Consider the following 22,719-nt stretch of genomic DNA (forward strand, 5'->3'; position numbering starts at 1 on the left):
AAATTCTACAACCACCTAAAAGGAAGCGATTCCCAAACCTTCCATAACAAAGCCATCACCTACAGAGAGATGAACCTGGAGAAGAGTCCCCTAAGCAAGCTGGTCCTAGGGCTCTGTTCACAAACACAAACACACCCCACAGAGCCCCAGGACAACAGCACAATTAGACCCAACCAAATCATGAGAAAACAAAAAGATAATTACTTGACACATTGGAAAGAATTAACAAAAAAACAGAGCAAACTAGAATGCTATTTGGCCCTAAACAGAGAGTACACAGTGGCAGAATACCTGACCACTGTGACTGACCCAAACTTAAGGAAAGCTTTGACTATGTACAGACTCAGTGAGCATAGCCTTGCTATTGAGAAAGGCCGCCGTAGGCAGACATGGCTCTCAAGAGAAGACAGGCTATGTGCTCACTGCCCACAAAATGAGGTGGAAACTGAGCTGCACTTCCTAACCTCCTGCCCAATGTATGACCATATTAGAGACATATTTCCCTCAGATTACACAGATCCACAAAGAATTTGAAAACAAATCCAATTTTGATAAACTCCCATATCTACTGGGAGAAATTCCACAGTGTGCCATCACAGCAGCAAGATTTGTGACCTGTTGCCACAAGAAAAGGGCAACCAGTGAAGAACAAACACCATTGTAAATACAACCCATATTTATGCTTATTTATTTTAACTTGTGTGCTTTAACCATTTGTACATTGTTACAACACTGTATATATATAATATAACATTTGTAATGTCTTTATTGTTTTGAAACTTCTGTATGTGTAATGTTTACTGTTAATTTGTATTGTTTATTTCACTTTTGTATAATATCTACCTCACTTGCTTTGGCAATGTTAACACATGTTTCCCATGCCAATAAAGCCCCTTGAATTGAATTGAATTGAAAGGGGGTGGGCAGGGTCTAGCGCAAGCTATCAAGATCCTCTTGGAACGTTCTAGAAAATATTTGCATGTTTCAGTTAGTGAACGCCTACTCTGTGAAGTGCATGTGTGCACTACCTAAATTCACCTTTGCACTCCTAAACAACGCGATGTTTTAAAACTTTGGCAAAGTCTACAAAACTTAGTCCACTCTGTTCATAAAATATTCTAGTTTTAAATACATAAAACTGTATTGAGATCAAATTATTCATCGATGAGAAAATGTGCATAATGTCGGTCACAATCCATCTCGTTCAATCTTCTCCCACTGCCAGCCATATTTGCTTGTGATTGGAAACGACAAGCGGATGCTTCACATTTATACATCCGGTAAAATATCAGTGTCATTATTCTGTCTGTGCATGGTGTTTCTTCTCGGATGTGACGTATGAGGGTTGACTGTCAACATGTAAGATGGCGGCCCACCACAGACAGAATGCCGCTGGGCGAAGGAAAGTACAGGTCAATTGATATTTCTGTTATACAACTCTGTATACATGAAAATGCACACTATTCCAAATAGTGTGCACCACGAATCTTGGAAAGTCGATGCAAATTGCAATCCAAGAATGCGTATCTCGTTACTGTTGACTCATCTCAAGCTAGCTAACGTACATGGTAGTTAGCTAGCATGCTAAACACACGATTTGAAGCGATTTGCTCGAACAAAGTAACTTAATGAACCTGAGTTGTGCGACAATTGTATTTAATCATTGTTGCATTTCTTAGGGTATGTGTAAATTGTCATCGAATTGATAATTGCGATTCTAACATGTTAGCTGGCTCCCAAGTGGCGCAGTGGTCTACGGCACTGCATCTCAGCTAGAGGCGTCACTACAGACAACCTGGTTCGAATCCAGACTGTATCACAACCGGCCGTGATTGGGAGTCCCATAGGGCGGCGCACAATTGGCCCAGCGTCGTCTGAGTTTGCCCGGTGTAGGCCGTGATTGTAAATACAAATTTGTTCTTAACTGACTTGCCTAGCTAAATAAAGATTTTTAAAAAGCTGTGCCAGCTAGCTAACGTTAGCTAGGATCTTGAAACGTTAGCCTGTAGCTTACAAGCTAGTTAGCTAAAGATGCGGACTGATCCTCGATGAACTAGCTAGATAAGTTGATGTAATGCATAAGTGAATGTAATGTAGTCATGGAGCCTCAGCCAACTTATATAGATTTTTCTTTTGTGTTGGCTGTACGTTTGTTTATGTGTAACTGTGTTGTTGTTTGTGTCGCACTGCTTTGCTTTATATTGGCCAGGTCGCAGTTATAAATGAGAAACTTGTTCTCAACTGGCAGACCTGGTTAAATAAAGGTAAAATAAAAACTTTGGGCCAAAGTGTTAGTCATGCGCCAATGCTATAGCAGGGGTCTGTTCAGGCTATTATTGACCATCCCCCTCCAACTTTATTTGCAGGTATCTTATGTGATAAGAGACGAGGTGGAGAAGTACAATCGCAATGGGGTGAATGCTCTTCAGCTGGACCCTACACTGAACCGGCTCTTCACGGCTGGAAGAGACTCTATCATCAGGATATGGAGTGTCAACCAGCAGAAGGTACTGTATTGTGTCCCAGTCACCCTTTGATTAAATACAAATATTAGCATATCCCTATCCTAACCCTTTGTGAGCTGGTTTCCTGTATAATCTCCATTGAATGTGTTTTAAGACCACGATTAGGCTTAATCTGTGTTTGGGAAACCACCCCTGTCACCACTTATGTTAAGTGAATGTTATTTTACCATTGCAGGACCCTTACATCGCTTCCATGGAGCACCATACAGACTGGGTCAATGACATCGTCCTCTGTTGCAATGGAAAGACATGTGAGTATTGTTATGTTCCCCAGCAAGAAACCAAAAATTGTCACTCAAACAGAAGGGGGGACTAACAGACTAACAACCAAATCAGGTGGGGTTCTAAGTAAGTAGGTAGCCTTGCATGAGCGAGCCAGAACGGCTCATAGGAGCAGGAGCCTAGCTCCTGTTTCTGTAGAGTGAACCAGAACAGCTCGCAGGAGCCTATCTCCCGTTTCTGTAGCGTGAAGTAGCTTAATGTACAAGTACACCCCCTGAACAGGACGCTAGTCTTTCGCAGGGCCTTACCCCCTATCTATCTCCTTAAAGCTGAGTGCCAAACAGAGACACATCACATCAAACTTTATTTGTTACATGTACCGAATACAACAAGTGTAGACTTTACCGTGAAATGCTTAGTTACAAGCCCTTAACCAACAGTGCAGTTCAAGAAGAGTTAAGAAAATATTTACCAAGTAGACTAAAGTAAATAACAATAACGAGGCTATATACAGGTGGTACTGAGTCAGTGTGCGGGGGTACAGGTTAGTTGAGGTCATATGTAGGTAGAGGTAAAGTGACTATGCATAGATAATAAACAGAGTGGCAGCAGTGTACAAAAGGGAGGGGGGGGGGCAATGTAAATTGTCCGGTGGCGATTTTATTAATTGTTCAGCAGTCTTAATGGCTTGGGGGTAGAAGCTGTTGAGGAGCCTTTTGGTCCTAGACTTGGTCCCATTTTTACAGTCTTTGGTATGCCTCAGCCAGGGATTGAACTCAGAACCTTCTGATTTCAGGGCGGACACTAACCACAAGGCCACTGACTTGGTCAGGGTTCTAAAAGACACTCATGGTGTCCGCTGAAAGTTGTCTAGCAACAACAACTGGGACCTAAGACACCCATCATGAGCCCACAAAATTTGCCAAAGAGGCAAATAAAATAAAAACCTACCCCAAACTTAAAGACAGGAAGATAACCAAAAGGTGGAGCAAAATGAAACCAGTTAAGATCAGATAAAATATAGTTTAATAATAAATAAATAAATCAAATATGGAGCACCAACTAAAGGTGCTAACCCTTACCTCTCTCAAGAGCACCAGGGCATAGGCCAGCCACTCTTAAATATCACCGGTGCCAGCACAGGTGTAACACATATGGACTAACGAGGTGGAACCAATCGGTGCGCCCCACGTGCTAACGTCCAACCTTAAAATATAAATAGGAAAACCCAAAGCCTGTAACAGTATTGAACACCGCATAGCTTGTAGCAACATCCCAAACTACGACAGTCATTCTATCATTATCCGTAGCCTAATGTAGTAGAAACATTCTGTTTTTATAATTCACTTTTTAAAATTCTTTCTTTCCAGTGATATCTGCTTCATCAGACACGACAGTGAAAGTGTGGAACGCACAGAAAGGATTCTGCATGTCAACGTTACGAACTCACAAGGTGCTTCTTCTTCTACACTCAATATTTGGGCTTTGTGGTTCAGAAATATGTCCATTTACAGAATATTGTTCTGCTGTGGATATTGTGTGTATATTATCTGTGCATATTTTTAAACAGTATAATAGAGATTTCCTATTTGAAAGAAGGAAAAGGTGATTTTGTATTTCCCCCTGGCAGGACTATGTGAAGGCCACAAAGTGATGTTGTATTTCCCCCCGGCAGGACTATGTGAAGGCCACAAAGTGATTTTGTATTTCCCCCTGGCAGGACTATGTGAAGGCCACAAAGTGATTTTGTATTTCCCCCTGGCAGGACTATGTGAAGGCCACAAAGTGATGTTGTATTTCCCCCTGGCAGGACTATGTGAAGGCCACAAAGTGATGTTGTATTTCCCCCTGGCAGGACTATGTGAAGGCCACAAAGTGATGTTGTATTTTCCCCCTGGCAGGACTATGTGAAGGCCACAAAGTGATGTTGTATTTTCCCCTGGCAGGACTATGTGAAGGCCACAAAGTGATGTTGTATTTCCCCCTGGCAGGACTATGTGAAGGCCACAAAGTGATGTTGTATTTCCCCCTGGCAGGACTATGTGAAGGCCACAAAGGGATGTTGTATTTCCCCCTGGCAGGACTATGTGAAGGCCACAAAGTGATGTTGTATTTTCCCCTGGCAGGACTATGTGAAGGCCACAAAGTGATGTTGATTTTCCCCTGGCAGGACTATGTGAAGGCCACAAAGTGATGTTGTATTTCCCCCTGGCAGGACTATGTGAAGGCCACAAAGTGATGTTGTATTTTCCCCTGGCAGGACTATGTGAAGGCCACAAAGTGATGTTGATTTTCCCCTGGCAGGACTATGTGAAGGCCACAAAGTGATGTTGATTTTCCCCCGGCAGGACTATGTGAAGTCCACAAAGTGATGTTGTATTTCCCCCTGGCAGGACTATGTGAAGGCCACAAAGTGATGTTGTATTTCCCCCTGGCAGGACTATGTGAAGGCCACAAAGTGATGTTGATTTTCCCCTGGCAGGACTATGTGAAGGCCACAAAGTGATTTTGTATTTTTCCCTGGCAGGACTATGTGAAGGCCACAAAGTGATGTTGTATTTCCCCCTGGCAGGACTATGTGAAGGCCACAAAGTGATGTTGTATTTTCCCCCTGGCAGGACTATGTGAAGACCACAAAGTGATGTTGTATTTTCCCCTGGCAGGACTATGTGAAGACCACAAAGTGATGTTGTATTTCCCCCTGGCAGGACTATGTGAAGACCACAAAGTGATGTTGTATTTTCCCCCTGGCAGGACTATGTGAAGGCCACAAAGTGATGTTGTATTTTCCCCCTGGCAGGACTATGTGAAGGCCACAAAGTGATGTTGTATTTTCCCCCTGGCAGGACTATGTGAAGGCCACAAAGTGATGTTGTATTTTCCCCCTGGCAGGACTATGTGAAGGCCACAAAGTGATGTTGTATTTTCCCCCTGGCAGGACTATGTGAAGGCCACAAAGTGATGTTGTATTTTCCCCTGGCAGGACTATGTGAAGGCCACAAAGTGATGTTGTATTTTCCCCTGGCAGGACTATGTGAAGGCCACAAAGTGATGTTGTATTTTCCCCCTGGCAGGACTATGTGAAGACCACAAAGTGATGTTGTATTTTCCCCTGGCAGGACTATGTGAAGACCACAAAGTGATGTTGTATTTTCCCCTGGCAGGACTATGTGAAGACCACAAAGTGATGTTGTATTTCCCCCTGGCAGGACTATGTGAAGGCCACAAAGTGATGTTGTATTTTCCCCTGGCAGGACTATGTGAAGGCCACAAAGTGATGTTGTATTTTCCCCTGGCAGGACTATGTGAAGACCACAAAGTGATGTTGTATTTTCCCCTGGCAGGACTATGTGAAGGCATTGGCATATGCTAAAGACAAGGAGCTGGTGGCGTCAGCAGGGTTAGACAGACAGATCTTCCTGTGGGATGTCAACACACTAACAGCACTGACTGCCTCCAACAACACTGTCACCAGTAAATGTCCTTTTATTGATTTCTACAATATTTAGAAGTTGAGTCTCATTGAGTTTAAAAACATCCCCACAGGCTGGTTTCGTAGACACAGATGAAGCCTAGTCCAGGACTAAATAGCATTCTCAATGAAGATTCGCCATTGAAAGACGTTTTTGGTCCAGGACTAGACTTAATTTGTGTCTGGAGAACAGGTATTTGTTGAGGCAGAAATCAATCTTTCATACCGCAAAGCCTATTATTTTCCGATGCAGTACGTGCCCTTAAAATAATGTTTTTACAAACACTAACCTGTGCGCTGACCGTTGTGTGTGTGTGTGTGTGTGACAGCGTCGTCCCTCAGTGGGAACAAAGACTCCATCTACAGCTTGGCTATGAACCAGATGGGGACAGTCATCGTGTCTGGCTCCACTGAAAAGGTTAGAGGGCAACATTTTAGTCACCCTTATTTTTTATTTTTTTTGCCAGGTTAAAGTTCATGTTTTATTTAAATTAATACAATTTCATTTTATGTCTACAGTTTTGACGGCAGTTGTTGGCTGCCTTTTTGAAAGTTCACCTTTATTTACCAAGCACAAGTTCTATTGCATGTTTGTAGACAGCAGTTGTCTCTTCAATCTGTTGACGTTTCATCAGGTCCTGAGAGTATGGGACCCTAGGACGTGTGCTAAGCTGATGAAGCTGAAAGGCCACTCCGACAACGTCAAGTCCCTGTTGCTGAACAGGGACGGCACACAGGTAAGGTATATCTCAAAACAGCACAGATAATACATTATTAGAAAATGGTTATAAAAAATAAAAAATGAAGTGAAACGTAAGAGGTTCTACCAGAACTTGGTCCTAAAATGATGAGTATTTTCTTTTTCCGTCTCAACATTTTTTGCTACATTGTATCTGACCCTCTATTACATGGACCCTTTTTGTTTGGTTGTCCATCAGTCTAACTCTCCTCTCTCTGTGGTTCCCAGTGTCTGTCAGGCAGCTCAGATGGAACCATCAGGTTGTGGTCTCTGGGGCAGCAGAGGTGTATCGCTACGTATCGGGTCCACGACGAGGGAGTGTGGGCCCTGCAGGTGAACGACGCCTTCACACACATCTACTCTGGAGGCAGAGACAAGAAGATCTTCTGCACCGATCTGAGGAACCCTGATATCAGAGTACTCATCTGTGAGGAGAAGGCCCCTGTACTGAAGGTAAGGGCATGGGACTGCTTGTTGTTAATAATATATGCCATTTAGCAGATGCTTTAATTAATACAAAGTGATTTACAGTTGTGCGTACATTTCTACGTACGGGTGGTCCCGGGAATCAAACCTAGTATCCTGGTGTTGCAAGCACCACGCTCTACCAGCTGAGCTACAGAGGGTTTTTTGTGTGTGTGTGTGTGTGTGTGTGTGTGTTTTTTAACCTGGGTCTGACAGGGGCTATCCCTCTCCTCCTCAGATGGAACTGGACAGGACAGCTGACCCTCCTCCTGTTATCTGGGTCTCCACCACCAAGTCATCTGTTAACAAATGGGTAAACAATAAGTATGCCATGTCTTTCGATGCCCTCAGAGATCATTCTAGTGCTTTCTATGTGTCAGGGTTAGTGTCAATTCAGTTAGTGTCAATTCTTTTATCTAAAAAAAGAAAAGATTTCTTAATTAATTTCTGTTGCAGTGTTTAAAGGGAATCCACAACTTCCGGGCGTCTGGGGATTATGACAATGACATCATCACTCCCATGACCCCACTGTGTACAACGCCTGAACAGGTCATCAAAGGTACGGCTTCGTTAGTGGGTGTGGAGTGATCTAACTGGATGTAGTTTTCACATGAATCTTAGTGCAAGCTGTTTGATGCCCTCACTTAAATAGTTCCTCATTGTTTTTAACTATCTCTTACTGAATGCAGTGGTTGTGAGGAGAGGCAGAAGTGACCCTAGTTTCTAACCATGAACTAGGCTTGGGCGATATATCGTTTATAGTGTATACCAGGGTATTTCGAAATACCGACAGTATGATTTCAATACACCAAAAAAGAAGTGTGTGTGTGTGTGTCTATAAGTTTACATACACCTTAGCCAAATACATTTAAACTCAGTTTTTCACAATTCCTGACATTTAATCCTAGTAAAAATTCCCTGTCTTAGGTCAGTTAGGATCACCACTTTATTTTAAGAATGTGAAATGTCAGAATAATCGTAGAGAGATTTATTTCAGCTTTTATTTCTTTCATCACATTCCCAGTGGGTCAGAAGTTTACATACACTTAATTAGTATTTGGTAGCATTGCCTTTTAAATTGTTTATTAACTTGGGTCAAACGTTTCGGGTAGCCTTCCACAAGCTTTCCACAATAAGTTGGGTGAATTTTGGCCCATTCCTGACAGAGCTGGGGTAACTGAATCAGGTTTGTAGGCCTCCTTGTTCGCACACGCTTGCTCAGTTCTGGCTACAAATTGCCTATAGGATTGAGGTCGTTTTGAAATTCTAGGCAGAGTTTCAAAGAAAAAGCCATATCTCAGACTGGCCATTAAAAATAAAAGCTTACGATGGGCAAAAGAACACAGACACTGGACAGAGAAACTCTGCCTAGAAGGCCAGCATCTCGGAGTCGCCTCTTCACTGTTAACGTTGAGACTGGTGTCCAAAAAGTACAATCTTTATAGTTTTGCGGGTATTATTTAATGAAGCTGGCAGTTGAGGACTTGTGAGTTGTCTGTTTCTCAAACTAGACACTCTTAATGTACTTGTCCTCTTGCTCAGTTGTATTACGAAACATTTATTTTTACTGCTCTAATTACTTTGGTAACCAGTTTATAACAGCAATAAGGCGCCTTGGGGATTTGATGTATGGACAATATACCACGGCTAAGGGCTGTGTCCAGGCACTCCGCGTTGCATCATACATAAAAACAGCCCTTGGCCGCGGTATATTGGCCATATAACACCCCTCTTCGTGGTTTTATTGCTTAAATATATCACACACACACACAGTGCAGTGACTCCTTGACACTTTACAAAAATAATTTACGGTAAAGCCTTATTCTAAAATGTATTAAATTATTATTTTTCCTTCATCAATCTAAAGGCGATACATTTTGCTTTGTCATTATGGGGTATTATATTTGCAAAAAAAATTGGGCAAATATATTAAAAATAAACAAATACCTTATTTACGTAAGTATTCAGACCCTTTGCTATGAGACTAGAAATTGAGCTCAGGTGCATCCTGTTTTCATTGATCATCCTTGAGATGTTTCTAGAACTTATTTGGAGTCCATCTGTGGTAAATTCAATTGATTGGACATTATTTGGAAAGGCACACACCTGTCTATATAAAGGTCCCACAGTTGACAGTGCATGTCAGAGCAAAAACCAAGCCATGACGTCAAAGGAATTGTCCGTAGGGCTCAGAGACAGGATTGTGTCGAGGCACAGATCCATCTGGGGAAGGGTACCAAAACATTTCTGCAGCATTGAGGGCCCCAAGAACACAGTAGCCTCCATCATTCTTAAATGAAAGAAGTTTGGAACCACCAAGACTCTTCCTAGAGCTGGCCACCCGGCCAAACTGAGCAATCAGGGGAGAAAGGCCTTGTTCAGGGAGGTGACCAAGAACCCGATGGTCACTCTGACAGACCTCCAGAGTTCCTCTGTGGAGATGGGAGAACCTTCCAGAAGGACAACCATCTCTGCAGCACTCCACTAATCAGGACTTTATGGTAGAGTGGCCCGATGGAAACCACTCCTCAGTAAAAATCACATGACAGCCCACTTGGAGTTTGCCAAAAGGCACCTAAAGACTCTCAGACCATGAGAAATAAGAATCTCTGGTTTAATGAAACCAAGATTGAACTGTTTGGCCTGAATGCCAAGCATCACGTCAGGAGGTGGTGGTGGCAGCATCATGCTGTGGGGATATTTTTCAGCGGCAGGGACTGGGAGACTCGTCAGAGTACAGAGATATCCTCGATGAAAACCTGCTCCAGAGTGCTCAGGACCTCAGGCTGGGGTGACGGTTCACCTTCCAACAGGACAACGACCCTAAGCACATAGACAAGACAGGTTTGGCTTCGGGACAAGTCTCTGAATGTCCTTGAGTGGCCCAGCCAGAGCCTGGAATTGAACCCAACTGAACATCTCTGGAGAGACCTGAAAATAGCTGTGCAGTGACGCTCCCCATCCAACCTGACAGAGCTTGAGAGGATCTGTAGAGAATGTGGTGGCATATTTCTGCTTTACCAAATGAGGAGATTTACGAACTACACACCAGTCAGAGGTGTACTTAAACTACATCTTTAATAATAATAAGCTTTGCAATAGCATTTGACTTTCAACAATTCACTATTTCTAATGAACCGTGGAGAAGTACCAACAGAAAGTACAAATATCTTTTATAGCCAAGATGCACCCCTCTCAACTTACACTGACGAACCACAGATCTTAGGAACAGTTCAGAAAGGTTAAGATTTGTATGAAAGATATCTATAAAACATAGCAGACAGTTACTGCTGTGTCAACAGTTTTCATTGTAAAGACCAGTGTCTGGCCCCCTCACTCCAAAAGGGAACCGTCTCTCCCTGGTACGGCATAGAACAGAACCATTAGCTCATGTTCTCTGGAATGCTCTTTAGGTTTTATCACCCCAAGACATCGTAAATCTCCTCTGTCAGTGCTATCTCATAGAGGCTCATCCTCAGTGGAACACACACACAATACTCTATTCTGTCGAATGTAACAACTATTATAATGTAATACAAGCATTATAACATAAAATTACAAGCATTATAACATAATCTTGCAATTTTCCACAACAAGAACAATGTGAGAAACACCAAATGCAGGTGTGCCAAGCTTGTAGCGTCATACCCAAGAAAACTCGAGGCTGTAATCGCTGCCAAAGGTGCTTCAACAAAGGACTGAGTAAAGGGTCTGAATACTTATGTAAATGTGATTTTTATTTTTTATTTAATTTAATTTAAAATTTGCAAGAATTTCTACAAACCTGTTTTTGCTTTGTCATTGTGTGTAGATTGATGGGGGGACGGGGACGATTTAATCTGTTTTAGAATAAGGCTGTAACCTGTTCGATTCTAAACTTTGAACATTGAGATATTAAAAGACATGATAGATCAGACGCATAGTATATAAAGGAGTGAGATTTGTAGAAAGACAGAGTGGCTGTTGAATGTGCTGGGTGGACGGGAGGAGATCAAAGGATTGCTATAGGGGAGGCAGATGGACATCTGTGGATTAGGGTGAAGGAGGGGTTGAGGTCAGGTGGTGAGGTCAGATCCCCTGAAGAGAGTAATAAGGGTTTACTATCCTGTTACCCTCTTCCTGTGGAACCATAAGATGTAAGGATTGGAGAGGAGGAGTGTCCAAAGTGGGGATATATATATATATATATATATATATATATATACATACACACACACACACACACAGTGGGGAGAACAAGTATTTGATATACTGCCGATTTTGCAGGTTTTCCTACTTACAAAGCATGTAGAGGTCTGTACTTTTTATCATAGGTACACTTCAACTGTGAGAGACGGAATCTAAAACAAAAATCCAGACAATCACATTGTATGATTTTTAAGTAATTTAATTTGCATTTTATTGCATGACAAGTATTTGATACATCAGAAAAGCAGTACTTAATATTTGGTACAGAAACCTTTGTTTGCAATTACAGAGATCATACGTTTCCTGTAGTTCTTGACCAGGTTTGCACACACTGCAGCAGGGATTTTGGCCCACTCCTCCATACAGACCTTCTCCAGATCCTTCAGGTTTCGGGGCTGTCGCTGGGCAATACGGACTTTAAGCTCCCTCCAAAGATTTTCTATTGGGTTCAGGTCTGGAGACTGGCTAGGCCACTCCAGGACCTTGAGATCCCATCCATCCTCCCCTCAATACGGTGCAGTCGTCCTGTCCCCTTTGCAGAAAAGCATCCCCAAAGAATGATGTTTCCACCTCCATGCTTCACGGTTGGGATGGTGTTCTTGGGGTTGTACTCATCCTTCTTCTTCCTCCAAACACGGCGAGTGGAGTTTAGACCAAAAAGCTCTATTTTTGTCTCATCAGACCACATGACCTTCTCCCATTCCTCCTCTGGATCATCCAGATGGTCATTGGCAAACTTCAGACGGGCCTGGACATGCGCTGGCTTGAGCAGGGGGACCTTGCGTGCGCTGCAGGATTTTAATCCATGACGGCGTAGTGTGTTACTAATGGTTTTCTTTGAGACTGTGGTCCCAGCTCTCTTCAGGTCATTGACCAGGTCCTGCCGTGTAGTTCTGGGCTGATCCCTCACCTTCCTCATGATCATTGATGCCCCACGAGGTGAGATCTTGCATGGAGCCCCAGACCGAGGGTGATTGACCGTCATCTTGAACTTCTTCCATTTTCTAATAATTGCGCTAACAGTTTTTGCCTTCTCGCCAAGCTGCTTGCCTATTGTCCTGTAGCCCATCCCAGCCTTGTGAAGGTCTACAATTTTATCCCTGATGTCCTTACACAGCTCTCTGGTCTTGGCCATTGTGGAGTGTTTGGAGTCTGTTTGATTGAGTGTGTGGACAGGTGTCTTTTATACAGGTAACGAGTTCAAACGGGTGCAGTTAATACGGGTAATGAGTGGAGAACAGGAGGGCTTCTTAAAGAAAAACTAACAGGTCTGTGAGAGACGGAATTCTTACTGGTTGTTAGGTGATCAAATACTTATGTCATGCAATAAAATGCAAATTAATTACTTAAAAATCATACAATGTGATTTTCTGGATTTTTGTTTTAGATTCCGTCTCTCACAGTTGAAGTGTACCTAAAAATGACAGACCTCTACATGCTTTGTAAGTAGGAAAACCTGCAAAATCGGCAGTGTATCAAATACTTGTTCTCCCCACTGTATCCCTGTGATGGTGAGAAATGTTTTGTTGTCTGAATAGAACTGTAACGACCCTTTGGGAAGAATTAAACTTGGTTAAGCTTTTCTAGTGGCCGTGAGTTATTTACTCTGAAAAATAAAAACCTAACAAACCATGGATAATGTCAAGGGGTCTGAGTGCTTTCCAATGGCACTGTATTTAAAATTTTAAAAAACAATAGTGCCCCTTGTGTGCACATTTGGTTATATCGTGTATCCCGGTATGGTACAGAAGTGGTATGAAAATCTTAATACCGCCCAAACCTAGTCTTGCGGCTTGTATGGTCTTAGGAGTGGTCAAACGATAACTACTGTACATATTTGCTGTTGTAGGAGGGGCCAGTATAATTCAGTGTCACATTCTGAATGACAAGAGGCACATCGTCACCAAAGACACCAACAACAATGTTGCATCCTGGGACGTGCTGAAAGCCTGTAAGGGAGAGGACCTGGGGAAAGTAGAGTTTGATGAAGAGATCAAGAAGAGGTTCAAGCAAGTCTACGTCCCAAACTGGTTCTCTGTCGACCTCAAGACGGGGGTAGGTTTCTAGGTTTATAACTTAGTAATACTATACTTATTCAGTGTTTGAAAAGGTGAAGCTAGATAAGATCGGTTGATGTTGTTTCTCTCTCTCTGTGTGTTGCTGGATAAGATGCTGACCATCACGCTGGATGAGAGTGACTGCTTCGCTGCCTGGGTGTCTGCTAAGGATGCTGGCTTCTCAAGCTCCGATGGATCGGACCCAAAGTGTACGATTTTTAGGTTTTCATTTTTAATATATCTTCTTCATGCTGCATTTATTTTAATTTTTTTAGCTTTGCAATGTTTGTGTGTGTATAGTGAACCTTGGTGGACTGCTACTTCAGGCCCTGCTAGAGTTCTGGCCCAGGACGCACATCAACCCCATGGATGAGGAGGAGAACGAGGTCAACCATGGTAAACGGGCCTTGTTGTTGTTGTCAAAAAGTGTTCACCTGAGATACGGCTGTAGACGGCTATAGTGTTAGACATCCCATGTCGCAGGGTTAGGCCCAGAAAAAATGTCCATAGACTCACTATTTCATCATGGTATATGAGCAGTAAAAAAGATTATAGTAACCTTTGACCTTGTCCAACCCCAGCAGCAGTGAATGGGGAGCAGGAGACGCGGGTACAGAAGGGGAATGGGTACTTCCAGGTGCCTCCACACACTCCAGTCATCTTCGGAGAGGCAGGAGGGAGGACTCTGTTCCGGTACATATCTAAATTTTACGAAACCCATAGCTAGCCTGCTAATATTGTTGGACTCGCTAAGTCTAGGGATCTTAGGCCTAGCTACATGGTCTGTAACCTGACTCATTATGTCTAGGGGTCTTAGGCCTAGCTACATGGTGTCGTGTCTGTGACCTATCATTAAATGTGGACTGTTATTTTATCAAATAAATTCTCTGTGTAATTTAATTGCATGATTAAACTAATCATGTGACTTTAACTAGGAAGTCGGGGCACCATGGAAAAATGTTGTTTATAGAGTGCCAATTTCCTGAATATAACTCTTCAGATATTTTCATATCTTATCGATTAGTCATTCTCATTAATGTATTATTATTACCTCATCAGTTCCATTACTGAACGTCACGAACCCTAGCCTAAATTATGAATCAGCGATATACACATTTCCTTAATTATTTATTTACTAACTAACTAAATAATCACACAGAATTACATAACAAACAAACAGTGGCTATTTGGGTTACTACATGATACAAAGTAAAAGTCCCTAGTGGACAAATCCGATATGACGACTTGGTAGACAAAGGAAAGGGGTGGGGACCGAAAGCAGGAAAGACAAAATGGATTCACTACACAGTTGATAATTATATTAATTGAAATGCTAATCCTTTGCACATGAACGGCCCCGTTCATTCGAGAATAATTGCAATGTATGTCTTTGTCTTCTCTGTTGGAATCGCCGGTCCGTCTGCTGGAGAGTCAGTTCATCAGAGAGTCTCTGGTTAACTTCCCCAGAAGTCACAATATACTTCGTGGTTATAGTTTTCTGGGATGTGGCCACTGACTAGTTTAGCTTTATATGAAAATCCATACTCTCATTTAGAAGGTTGACATCACATTACATCTTTTCACAAATAGTTTCATGTTTATGCACATAGGTTTCACGATATTTAGATGTAAGCTGGGAAATGTACACTTTAAGAGATACAGTTGTGTGATTCCTGTCCTTCATGAGATCACCAAGTGAAACACACTCGTCATGACTGTCCCTTAAGTGTCCACGGACCACTCCCACATTCTCAACAATAAAAATATTTTTATAATTTTTCAAACTTTTGATGACGACGGGTCTCTGTGTTCCACAGTTTACATTACAATCTCGAACACTACAGAGCATAGAGGCAGCGTATTTTATGACCGGCCATAAAACAGTTGACTTCCCGCTCTCCCCCTCTACGAGAGAGACCCACTGTAAACTGATCCTTCAGATCGTCACAGGAGAGTCATGACATTCCCCCTCTACGAGAGAGCACGTTGTAGAGGGGACCCACTGTAACCTGATCCTTCAGATCATCACAGGAGAGTCATGACATTCCCCCTCTACGAGACAGAGCACGCTGTAGAGAGGACCCACTAACCTGATCCTTCAGATCATCACAGGAGAGTCATGACATTCCCCCTCTACGAGAGAGACCCACTGGAACCTGATCCCTCAGATCATCACAGGAGAGTCATGACATTCCCCCTCTACGAGAGAGAGCACACTGTAGAGAGGACCCACTGTAACCTGATCCCTCAGATCATCACAGGAGAGTCATGACATTCCCCCTCTACGAGAGAGACCCACTGTAACCTGATCCTTCAGATCATCACAGGAGAGTCGTGACATTCCCCCTCTACGAGAGAGAGCACGCTGTAGAGAGGACCCACTGTAACCTGATCCCTCAGATCTCGACAGGAGAGTCATGACATTCCCCCTCTACGAGAGAGACCCACTGTAACCTGATCCTTCAGATCATCACAGGAGAGTCGTGACATTCCCCCTCTACGAGAGAGAGCACGCTGTAGAGAGGACCCACTGTAACCTGATCCTTCAGATCATCACAGGAGAGTCATGACATTCCCCCTCTACGAGAGAGACCCACTGTAACCTGATCCTTCAGATCATCACAGGAGAGTCATGACATTCCCCCTCTACGAGACAGAGCACGCTGTAGAGAGGACCCACTAACCTGATCCTTCAGATCATCACAGGAGAGTCATGACATTCCCCCTCTACGAGAGAGAGAGAGCACGTTGTAGAGAGGACCCACTGTAACCTGATCCTTCAGATCATCACAGGAGAGTCATGACATTCCCCCTCTACGAGAGAGAGAGAGCACGTTGTAGAGAGGACCCACTGTAACCTGATCCTTCAGATCATCACAGGAGAGTCATGACAATGGTCTGTAACCTGACTCATTTCTATGGGTCTTACGCCTAGCTACATGGTCTGTAACCTGACTCATTATGTCTAGGGATCCTAGCCTAGCTACATGGTCCTTAAGCTGAATGAATGTGCGTATTTGTGAGAAATCAGTGTACGAGGACCGCGTTGGATGCAGGTGTGCCCAGGGAGATGACAACCTTACCTTAGGTCCAGGGCCAGCTTTGTCTTGACCCCTTTGGGTCGGTGAGCCCAAGTGGATTATCATGTGGTGACAGAAACAAATATATACAGAAAGAAAAAATACAGACAGGCATGTCTAAACTAAAGATTCCAAATGAAAAGCCTCGCGACCACCAAACCAACCAGCTGCCTCGCGGCCACCAAGCCAACCAGCAGCCTCGCGACCACCAAACCAACCAGCAGCCTCGCGACCACCAAGCCAACCAGCAGCCTCGCGACCACCAAGCCAACCAGCAGCCTCGCGACCACCAAGCCAACCAGCAGCCTCGCGACCACCAAACCAACCAGCAGCCTCGCGACCACCAAACCAACCAGCAGCCTCGCGACCACCAAACCAACCAGCAGCCTCGCGACCACCAACCCAACCAGCAGCCTCGCGACCACCAAGCCAACCAGCAGCCTCGCGACCACCAAGCCAACCAGCAGCCTCGCGACCACCAAGCCAACCAGCAGCCTCGCGACCACCAGGCCAACCAGCCGCCTCGCGACCACCAGGCCAACCAGCCGCCTCGCGACCACCAAGCCAACCAGCCGCCTCGCGACCACCAGGCCAACCAGCCGCCTCGCGACCACCAGGCCAACCAGCCGCCTCGCGACCACCAGGCCAACCAGCCGCCTCACAGCTCTGCCAGCTAGGACACTGACTGACGATCACCTGATGTGCTTATCAACCAGGCTCAGCATCTGGACATGGTTGCTGCTGCCCCCTGGAGGAAGGGATTGAAAAAGTATAACCTGGGTTGTGTGTTTGTCTATGACCTAACACTACTATTATATAAATACATTTGATTGAGGGATTATAGAGAGAATTTTGGGAGCAAAATACATTGTGTTGAGGCTATATCATGCATGGGATCATTAATGAATCTGAGAATGAATCACTACTTGTCTTGCATCACCAGTTAAGACACACAAAAAAACAGTCCTGTTTGCAACATCGATCTACTTCCCTGTGCTGTTCTTCTAGTTCTCCAGCTGTTCTAATGTTGAGTCTCCTGTTTCAGACTGTTGTGTAGGGACTCGGGTGGGGAGACGGAGTCTATGTTACTGAATGAGACAGTCCCACAGTGGGTCATAGACATCACCGTGGACGTAAGTACCTTTTCAGTCTTCCCTTGCTTTTACTCTTCTTGCCTCGGACTTCACCGAATTGACATTTTGCCCTCTTTTTCTATGTCCTTCAGAAGAACATGCCGAAATTCAACAAGATCCCGTTCTACCTTCAACCCCACTCTTCTTCTGGAGCCAAGACACTGAAGAAGTAACATTTGGGTTTCTCAGTTTCAGGTTTCTTCATGAGAAATCACTACATTCCACACTTCCAAGTCCCTTTATTAATATTCGGCTTTGATGTTCTCACATTAATAAATCCTACACACACACACACGATTTGACCTCTGTATATAAATGCACCGTCGACGTTTCCCGTCGTAAATCAAGATCCTACTTCCCTTGACACACATCCTTTTATTCCACTGTGTGTGTGTGTGTAGGGACCGTCTGTCTGCCAGTGACATGCTGCAGGTGAGGAAGGTGATGGAGCACGTCCATGAGAAGATCATTAACCTGGACACGGAGTCCCAGACCACTGCTTCCTCCTTGGCAGCCAATGACAAGCCAGGAGAGACAGAGAAGGACGAGGACATGGCCCTCATGGCCGAGGAGAAGATTGAACTGATATGTCAAGACCAGGTGGGAAACCTCCCTACCTCTCATTCTTCTGTAGTTTAGGGAGGAATGAGGAAACATCTTTGCTGTTTTAGTAAAGATTATGTACTTCAGTTGTTGAAGGAGAAGTGTGTGTGTGTTATCTGTTGTGATTCCTAAGTATTTTGAAAAAGTCCACTACTTGACAGCTTCACTTTTGATGGTGGTTTGGGCAATGTAGTTGGTTGCTTCGATGTTGATTTTGAAGTTATTTTGGTTTAGTTTAACATGTCATATGACAGATTGCCGCAATGCTGATTTTGGTTTAGTTCAATTACAGCGTAATAATGACAGTGATGACTGAAATAGATATCCACCTGATCCACATCCTGGTTGATCTTCTCTGTTCTCCCACAGGTCCTGGACCCAAACATGGACCTGCGAACTGTCAAGCATTTTATCTGGAAGAGCGGAGGAGACTTGACGCTTCACTATAGGCAGAAATCTACGTGAGGCAGACACCTCATTTAAGGGATAAAGAGACAGTTTCTTCGCACATCCTACCGTCCTCCATCTTCAGCCCCAATGATTGGCTGGCCGTGAGAGGGTAGGCGTATCACCCCACCCACTCTGTTTATCAGGGTCGTTATTCATTAGACACCGTATGGGAGAAACCATGGACTAAATCTGAATTTATCCAATAAGAATCACTTTTTTCCCCCCCTCTCTCCATTTGCCGTTGCGTATTAATACAATTACAACCCAGAGGTTTGAGGAGACGTTTTCTCTGGCCATTTGAGGGAGGTGGGTGACTTCGTATCATAGGAAACTCAACCGGACAGACCGGTGAAGCCCGGAGACTAGTGAGAGATTCACGATGAATGGCGCTTCTTTCTGCAGACTGTGCTATAATGGAATGATCAATGAATCAAATATTTTATCAAAATGAAAAAGAATGTTGTTTGTCCTTTTTCCTTTGTGATGTCATAGTCAAATGGAATAGTTAGTTTCCTTTGTGATGTCATAGTAAACTGGAATAGTTCTGGTAGTATGTCATTCATGTATATATGTGCTGTTTTGTTCTTGTACATTCCAGAAACAGCCCTTTGCTCCTTCCTTCACCGATACTATGTCCCAGTTCTCAACCCTTCTGCACTTGCACACTTTCTCGTGTATGTTTTTACAATGCAGGAAACTTCTTCCAGCCATTGCTTTTCCCCAACTCCTATGCTTTTAGATCCATGATAGGGGGGGGACTATGCAAGTGTATACTTCTGGGGGAAAGTGAGGCTACATCCCGATTCTCCACTCTCTAGGACCTGAAGTTCCTCCTTACCGCGTGACTTGACCAGGAGCAACTCCTGGCCCTAACTCCACCTACCTGGACAACTATTTAAGCCAATCAATGTTCGTCCCTGACTATGTTGTTGTTCATGGCTTATTTCTGTCAACCCGAATTAGGACTGACTGACTTCAGAGATTGAATATTTTTGTTGTTGTAAATAACATGCATAAAGCATTCATGTTCTTTTTATTTTTCAGGACGTTATGTTTAAAAATGTTTTGTACAGTTTAACAAGTCAGAGAGATTAACTTTGATCAAAGGTTTTTGATTCAATGTTTTTTTTTCTCTCAGAATCCTGAGAAAAGCACACGATATCAAAAAGGACAGATTTCCTAGCCTGGTCCCGGATCTGTTTGTGCTGTCTAGCCAACTTATAACTGTCAACAATGATCTGGGACCAGGCTACAGATTTTCAAGTATGTTTGTAGTTGTCTAAGCAATCAGGATACAAACAAGGTATTTCTTAAATCACACATTGTAACATTGGGCATCTGGTGGACAAAGTTTACACATTTTAAAGTGAAATCTCCACCCAGACTTGTTTTATGATCATGAACCAATATTCACATCTTCCAAGAGGGCTATTGTATAATGTTTCATATAGCTAGACAGTAATTGGTTCTAGGATGTTAGTTAAAAGAATAAAAATTCTCATACTACAGTGTTTATACATATAACTTAACTGCGTAACCAAATTGAAAATGTAATGTAAAACCATAGATTGGATGGGATGCACACTTACTTGGGACGAGTGAAATAACTAGTTTGAGTAAATTGTCTTTATTTTTAGTTTGTTATTGACTTGTTCCCCCCCCCCACACAAGAAAGGTGTGTATCAGTAATGCATTACTATGGTGACGAGTTAAGATGAAGCTCCAGTAACTGTACACCATAGAAATAGAAAGACTTTCTATGGTGTAGACAGCAAGACGCCGTATTCTACAGTATTTATATCCCGTTGGTTGTAACTACTGGTGGATGATGTATATTTTGGGCTTTCAACAGCATATTAAATTTGAATGTTTTTAATAGACCGAAAGTATTGTATTTGTTAACTGTCTCTCACATTTCACCATTCTCCCGCTTATAATGTATTAATATCATGCAATAACACCAATCAATCAAATGTATTTATATAGCCCTTCGTACATCAGCTGATATATCAAAGTGCTGTACAGAAACCCAGCCTAAAACCCCAAACAGCAAGCAATGCAGGTGTAGAAGCACGGTGGCTAGGAAAAACTCCCTAGAAAGGCCAAAACCTAGGAAGAAACCTAGAGAGGAACCAGGCTATGAAGGGTGGCAAGTCCTCTTCTGGCTGTGCCCGGGTGGAGATTATAACAGAACATGGCCAAGATGTTCAAATGTTCATAGATGACCAGCAGGGTCAAATAATAATAATCACAGTGGTTGTAGAGGGTGTAACAGGTCAGCACCTCAGGAGTAAATGTCAGTTGGCTTTTCATAGCCGATCATTCATAATGTATTAATATCATGCTACAACTGCTTATAATGTATTAATACTACGCAGTAACAAAACGTATTGTCATGCTATAACAACGGATTTATCATGCTATAACGTCTTGTAACGTATTAATATTTACATTTAAGTCATTTAGCAGACGCTCTTATCCAGAGCGACTTACAAATCATGCTTTAACATAATAGTATTAACGTCATGCTATGACATCTTAAAACGAACGTATTTATCATGCTACAACTGATTAACGTATTAATGCAAATAGTCCGGGTGGCCATTTGATTAATTGTTCAGCAGTCTTATGGCTTTGGGGGAAGAAGCTGTTAAGGAGCCTTTTGGTCCTAGACTTGGCACTCCGGTACCGCTTGCCGTGCGGTAGCAGAGAGAACGGTCTATGACTTGGGTGACTGGAGTCTGACAATATTTTGGGCCCTTCCTCGGACACCGCCTGGTATAGAGGTCCTGGATGTCAGGAAGCTTGGTGGGCCGTACGCACTACTCTCTGTAGTGCCTTACGGTCAGATGCCGAGCAGTTGCCACACCAGGCGGTGATGCAACCAGTCAGGATGCCCTGATGATGCAGCGGTAATACTTTGAGGATCTGGAGACCCCATGTCAAATCTTTTGTCTTCTGAGGGGGTAAAGGTGTTGTGCCCTCTTCACAACTGTTTTGGTGTGTTTGGACAATGATAGTTTGTTGGTGATGTCACCAAGGAACTTGAAACGCTCGACCCGCTCCAATTCAGCCCTGTTGATGTTTATGGGAGCCTGTTCGGCACTCCTTTTCCTGTAGTCCACGATCACCTCCTTTGTCTTGCTCACACTGAGCGAGGTTGTTGTTGTCCTGGCACCAGGTCTCTGATCTCCTCCCTATAGGCGGTCTCATCGTTGTCGGTGATCAGGCCTACCACTGTTGTGTCGTGGGTGAAGGAGGAGGGGAGGGGACTAAGCACACACCCCTTGAGGGGCCCCAGTGTTGAGGATCAGCGTGGCAGATGTGTTGTTCCCTACCCTTACCACCTGGGGGGCGGCTCGTCAGGAAGTCCAGGATCCATTAGCCTAGTGAGGGAGGTGTTTAGTCCCTGTAAGCTGTGAGCTGTAGTCAATGAACTGCATTCTCACATAGGTGTTCCTTTTGGCCAGGTGGTAAAGGGTAGTGTGGAGTGTGTCATCTGTTGGGGCGGTATGTGAATTGGAGTGCGTCTAGGGTTTCCCGGCATGATGGTGTTGATGTGAGCCATGACCAGCCTTTCATTTAGGCAGGTTGCATTCTTGGGCACATAGACTATGGTGGTCTGTTTGGAACATGTAGGTATTACAGACTCGGGTCAGGGAGAGGTTGAAAATGTCAGTGAAGACACTTGCCAGTTGTTCCTGCTATATCATGCAAGAACGTGTTAATGTATTAATATCATGCAATGCTTAATGTAAAAGTTGGAGAAAAACAAAATGCAAAAA

General features: G+C 43.6%; 1 protein-coding gene across 4 annotated transcripts; it reads left to right on the forward strand.

Moving 5' to 3' along the window:
• The first annotated feature begins 1,317 nt into the window (after positions 1 to 1,317).
• On the forward strand, positions 1,318 to 20,820 carry LOC120056179 (WD repeat-containing protein 48-like). 4 transcript variants are annotated; one of them, XM_039004405.1, is made up of 18 exons: positions 1,318 to 1,412; positions 2,367 to 2,507; positions 2,701 to 2,776; positions 4,118 to 4,200; positions 6,092 to 6,221; positions 6,549 to 6,637; positions 6,855 to 6,956; positions 7,187 to 7,411; positions 7,662 to 7,736; positions 7,880 to 7,982; positions 13,461 to 13,666; positions 13,781 to 13,877; positions 13,969 to 14,064; positions 14,250 to 14,361; positions 17,794 to 17,881; positions 17,974 to 18,050; positions 18,283 to 18,481; positions 18,854 to 20,820. In XM_039004405.1, the coding sequence occupies exons 1-18, from the start codon at positions 1,365 to 1,367 to the stop codon at positions 18,947 to 18,949; spliced, it is 2,043 nt and encodes a 680-aa protein (XP_038860333.1). In that variant the 5' UTR covers positions 1,318 to 1,364; the 3' UTR covers positions 18,950 to 20,820. The 4 variants fall into 4 exon arrangements, with proteins under 4 accessions (XP_038860333.1, XP_038860334.1, XP_038860335.1 ...); XM_039004406.1 differs by having other exon boundaries at positions 14,253 to 14,361; XM_039004407.1 differs by lacking the exon at positions 18,854 to 20,820 and having other exon boundaries at positions 17,974 to 18,076; positions 18,283 to 18,397.
• The last annotated feature ends 1,899 nt before the right edge of the window (positions 20,821 to 22,719 follow it).

The sequence above is a fragment of the Salvelinus namaycush genome, chromosome 11 (genome assembly GCF_016432855.1).
Source record: "Salvelinus namaycush isolate Seneca chromosome 11, SaNama_1.0, whole genome shotgun sequence".
Taxonomy (NCBI): Eukaryota; Metazoa; Chordata; class Actinopteri; order Salmoniformes; family Salmonidae; genus Salvelinus; species Salvelinus namaycush.

Bases quoted from the DNA above. Each gene is read 5' to 3' on its own strand.
- LOC120056179 (XM_039004405.1), top strand. From the start codon at position 1,365: ATGGCGGCCCACCACAGACAGAATGCCGCTGGGCGAAGGAAAGTACAG. The intron at 4,201-6,091 runs GTGCTTCTTCTT...TTCCCCTGGCAG, and splicing joins CAACGTTACGAACTCACAAG to GACTATGTGAAGGCATTGGC. The intron at 6,638-6,854 runs GTTAGAGGGCAA...ACGTTTCATCAG, and splicing joins TGTCTGGCTCCACTGAAAAG to GTCCTGAGAGTATGGGACCC.